At 32.0% G+C, this 4,532-nt stretch overlaps 1 protein-coding gene across 1 annotated transcript; it reads left to right on the top strand.

Moving 5' to 3' along the window:
* Window positions 1-667: 667 nt before the first annotated feature.
* Window positions 668-3,276, top strand: LOC111402636 (transcription factor bHLH96-like). The gene is made up of 3 exons (XM_023031011.1): window positions 668-1,168; window positions 1,644-2,057; window positions 3,109-3,276. Exons 1-3 carry the CDS (start codon window positions 752-754, stop codon window positions 3,202-3,204), a joined length of 927 nt encoding a protein of 308 aa, XP_022886779.1. The 5' UTR covers window positions 668-751; the 3' UTR covers window positions 3,205-3,276.
* The last annotated feature ends 1,256 nt before the right edge of the window (window positions 3,277-4,532 follow it).

The following is a 4,532-nucleotide window of genomic DNA, read 5'->3' as shown; positions in this document are numbered from 1 at the left end:
GCATTTTTAGAAACAAACTCACTAATTAAACTTTCGTAAACAATATTTTCTAGAAAGTCTTGCTTAATAGATATCAAAGTTAATCCATTCAATTTAAGGTTCTCATTTTTTTCTTTCTTCTCTCAATTTTTCTTTCTATCAAGGGCCGTTGCTCATGTTCTTTCTTCTCTCAATTCACTGGCCAGCCTGATCTCTTTTCAACTTTTCCCTTTTCCCTCACATTATTTAATGTAGGAATACTATTTAAGAAAATTATAATTAGTTAGCGCATTATACTTAATTTTAATATCTTATGCATAATAATAAAAATTTTATTTTTTAAAATTAATATATTTTTTAAATAATTAATTTTAAATAAATATATAACTATTAAAAAAAATTTTGGTACCCCTACAATTTTGAAGCCGTCACTCAATTCGCGCACCCTCAATGCCACCTCTGCATGCTAGTCAAATACGGGAGAACGATTTGCTCTCTCCCTCTCTCTCACACACATACACACTGACACCGACACTGACACACACATATTCTAGGCCTCATACAAGACAGCCTCACGTGTGAGTTGTTGTAGATATATGTGATTGGTGCAACTTGGTTTTGTTTTGTATTTTTTTATGCTTGAGTGAAGCCTTTAAATGGAGAGCAAACGCGGCTCTTTCACCTGTACCCCCTCTTTACGTGTATTGTTTCATTGCAAACGAGAAAAAGTGACAAGATTCAATAACTGAGAGAGAGAGAGAGAGAAGCTGAAATGGCTCTAGAGGCTGTTGTTTTCCAGCAAGATCCTTTTAGCTATGCTGATTGGAAAGACTACTGCAATATGGGGGATTATAGCTTTGACCTTGGAATTCAAGACCAGAGGCCGAATACTGAACAAATATCAAATGGATATTGGGATTCTACACCTTCATCTATTGCTCAAAGTTCTTCACCAGAAATTTGTGCCGGGCAAGGGATATTTTCCAGCGGAGAATACTCTTCAATGGTGGATCCGGCTGTCGACACCACCAGCCAGTGCAAGAGGAGAAGGACCAAGAGCTCCAAGAACAAGGAAGAAATAGAGAACCAAAGGATGACTCATATTGCCGTCGAAAGAAATAGGCGGAGACAGATGAATGACTACCTTGCCATCCTCCGCTCCTTGATGCCACCTTCCTACGCTCAAAGGGTACGTTTTCTCTCTCCCTCACACACCTCACCCTCCTACCTGGAGTCTAAAGTCAACCTGGTTACTAAAGAATAACTCAAACGAATCACAAACTTCTATCCTTATTATAATAGAAGAAATATAACTAATGATGAATGATCTATTGAAACAGTGGTGACGTGTCATATAAGTCCATTGGTGAATAAACTTATGGTGGGATTCAACATTTGAATTAAATTTAATATCTATCAATGAATTTATATGACACGTCGACGATGCTTAACATAAGATAATTATCAATGCTCAATAGATCATTCTTGTGTATAACTGATTACTGCTGAACATAATTTTTACATGCACATATTTTTGTTGATGAAAAGCTGGGACTTTTTAAGACATTGTTAGTGTACATTGTTCAAAAAATTTAGTATTATAAGTACCAATATTTTCTTGGAAGTAATATTATTGTTGATTTTTTCTTGATACATATGATTAGGGAGATCAAGCATCAATTGTTGGGGGAGCTATTAATTTTGTGAAGGAGCTCGAACAACTTCTCCAATCTTTGGAAGCCTATAATGTGGCCAAGAAGCAACACTACACTAGTATTAGTACCCACTCCCATTTATTCTCCAGGTTCTTCACCTTTCCTCAATACTCAACATATCCAACTCGCCATGGAAATTCGACGGCCGGCAGCAGTGCGTGTGATATGGCTGAGAAGCGGTCTGCGGTGGCGGACATCGAGGTGACAATGGTTGAGAATCATGCTAACATCAAAATATTATCAGGGAAACTGCCAAAACAAATTTTGAAGCTGGTAACTGGATTACAGTCTATTTCTCTAACAGTTCTACACCTAAACATCACCACCATTGAGCAATTGGTACTCTACTCCATCAGCGTTAAGGTAATGTACATGTTAAATCAAATGCTGAAATTTACATTATCTTTTCTCGTCTTTTCTATTAACACACACAATTATTTATAAAACATAATGATCTCAACACGATTTATGATTTTCTCAATTTAACATAGCTATATAATTAAAATTTCTTGCGTAAAAATTTAAAAATTCCACAAATTCTGCCATTAAATATTGGATGATACTACACGTATATAATGGTATACACACTAGTTTATACTTCTTTCACATGAAGAGGGACCCACATATAATAAATTATGCGTGCCCCCTCCAGGTGAGAGGGGTATAATCCTTTTATACTCCTTGAGATATACAAAGCAACATTACCCTTAAATATATACAAAAAATAAAAAAGGTGTGTTAGCATTTGTCATCAGCAAATGAAATTAGATTTTATCTCAACAATCCAAAGAGAATAATTCTATTTGTACTGAATTGGGGGTATCGAAAGTTGTCCCCCCCTCGCCCCCTCACAACGCACATGGGCCAATCGTGAAAATAAAAATTCCAAATGTTGCCCGCACCTCCTATTGTAAGTAGTAGGTAAATGATTAGATAAAAAAAATTATATACATATAGTATTGTCTATCAGGAGATTATTTAAATGAGGATGGTTCAACATAGTTTTGTAAAATATCTAAATCATGAGTTTAAATTCAATTCTACCGTTTTTAAAATTTGAACATGCGTCACATATCTAACAAACAATCATGCTACAGAAATATAAAGTTGGACATAATGGTTGATATAATGTCACATGACATTTCATTATCACATTGTTTTAAACACAATCATTTGTCCCACCCAATCACCTTTCACTATGGCATCTTCTGTCACTGCATCTGACTGACTACTTCTTCTTCTGACAAAATAGCATTATTCTCTAACAAATAAATATGATAAGCACATGAATAGACGTGTTGAAGACAATAATTCAAACACATAAACTAGTCTCTTCTTTAATAGCTGAAACGTGTAGATAAAACAGTTTAATGACTTATTAAACTAATTATGAATTCATTATTAATTATCTCAGGTTGAGGATGATTGCCAGCTGAGTACAGTGACTGTGATTGCCAATGCAGTGCATGATATGTTAGAAATTATCCAAGAAGAAGCTAGGTCTAGCTGAGACAACGCGCCCACCGCCTGCGGAAAAGCGGGTTGGAATTTCTCATATTGTCAACCTTACTAGACTTATTATTATTATTATTATTATTATTATTATTATTATTATTATTATTTTATTTTATTTTATTTTATTTTTTGGTTTTCAGTGCAACGACAATTAGAAAAGCCTAATGCTCTATCAATTCGTAGATCAGGGCCTAATAATATGGACAACTTTGATAAAGACTTGCTACAAAATTAATACATGGTTAAATTGATTATTTCCCCGAATATCATATCTCCTATAGTTTGTCGTTATATGAAAAAAAAAATTATATAGACTTGTTAATGGAGCATACTAATTAATTATTAAACTAAATATAATTAATTAAGTATGTTCACATTTGAATCCAGATTAATCTCAATCTAGTCACATTTTTATTTTCTTTATACTATATATATATAGGGATGTTTGATAATATTTTTCTTGAATATATTAATTTTTTTATTCTCTTACCTTTCATTTATATATGTGTAAATAATGCAATTTGAAATCAGCACTTTATAACTTAAATTTTATCTATTATATTTTTAATTTTCTAATAAAAAGAAATTATCAGGAAATAAATATTTTTCTTTAGAAGAATAATAACTTTTAACTAGTTTGACTAGATACCATGTATCTAGTGTATGTCGCAATCCAATATTTCTTTAATATCTTCACGTTGTAGGATAATATGTACACTAATGATAGGACCCATTAATTTTGAGATTAAATTATGCCCTTAATTTGTTGTATTAGTCTAGGTTGAACAAATTGAACTCAGATAGTTTGTCGCTATACACCATAGTGAAAAAAATTAAATTAAATAATAAAATTATTACACGACTCCATTCCAAACACACTTTTCATTTCTTATTTTTTGAGTACAAAATAATTCAACAGAAGCAAACATTCCATAAGTTGATTTGATGACCAAAATGAATACTAAACTACATCAGTAATTCAATTTCGTGAACTGATTGTGTTCTATACTTGTGAAAACAGAAATATTAGACACAAATTTCATTTTCTGAACTGCCTTTATTTTAGCCTTGATTGATTCCTATTTTTTTCAAAATATATTTTTCTCTCTTTTCATTTCAATTACACATTTTCAATAAAATAATTTTACATGCAAACCCAAAATTTTTCTTTATTTTTTAACCACACATTCTTCATCAATTTACTATTTTGAAATACATCCTTAACCTCAATTCATTAAACTTGAATAGTTGTAATTAATGTTACAAGAAATTTCCAGTACAGTTGATTATTGATACAGTACTTGACAAAACAATTAATAACTT

This window comes from Olea europaea, chromosome 10 (genome assembly GCF_002742605.1).
Source record: "Olea europaea var. sylvestris chromosome 10, O_europaea_v1, whole genome shotgun sequence".
Taxonomy (NCBI): Eukaryota; Viridiplantae; Streptophyta; class Magnoliopsida; order Lamiales; family Oleaceae; genus Olea; species Olea europaea.
The sequence above is the reverse complement of the archived record's forward strand: the minus strand, read 5'-3'. Positions and strand labels throughout refer to the sequence as shown.

Coding starts and splice junctions, on each gene's coding strand:
- LOC111402636 (XM_023031011.1), top strand. CDS start 752: ATGGCTCTAGAGGCTGTTGTTTTCCAGCAAGATCCTTTTAGCTATGCT. Junction 1,169..1,643: donor CACCTTCCTACGCTCAAAGG/GTACGTTTTCTC, acceptor ACATATGATTAG/GGAGATCAAGCATCAATTGT. Junction 2,058..3,108: donor TCTACTCCATCAGCGTTAAG/GTAATGTACATG, acceptor TAATTATCTCAG/GTTGAGGATGATTGCCAGCT.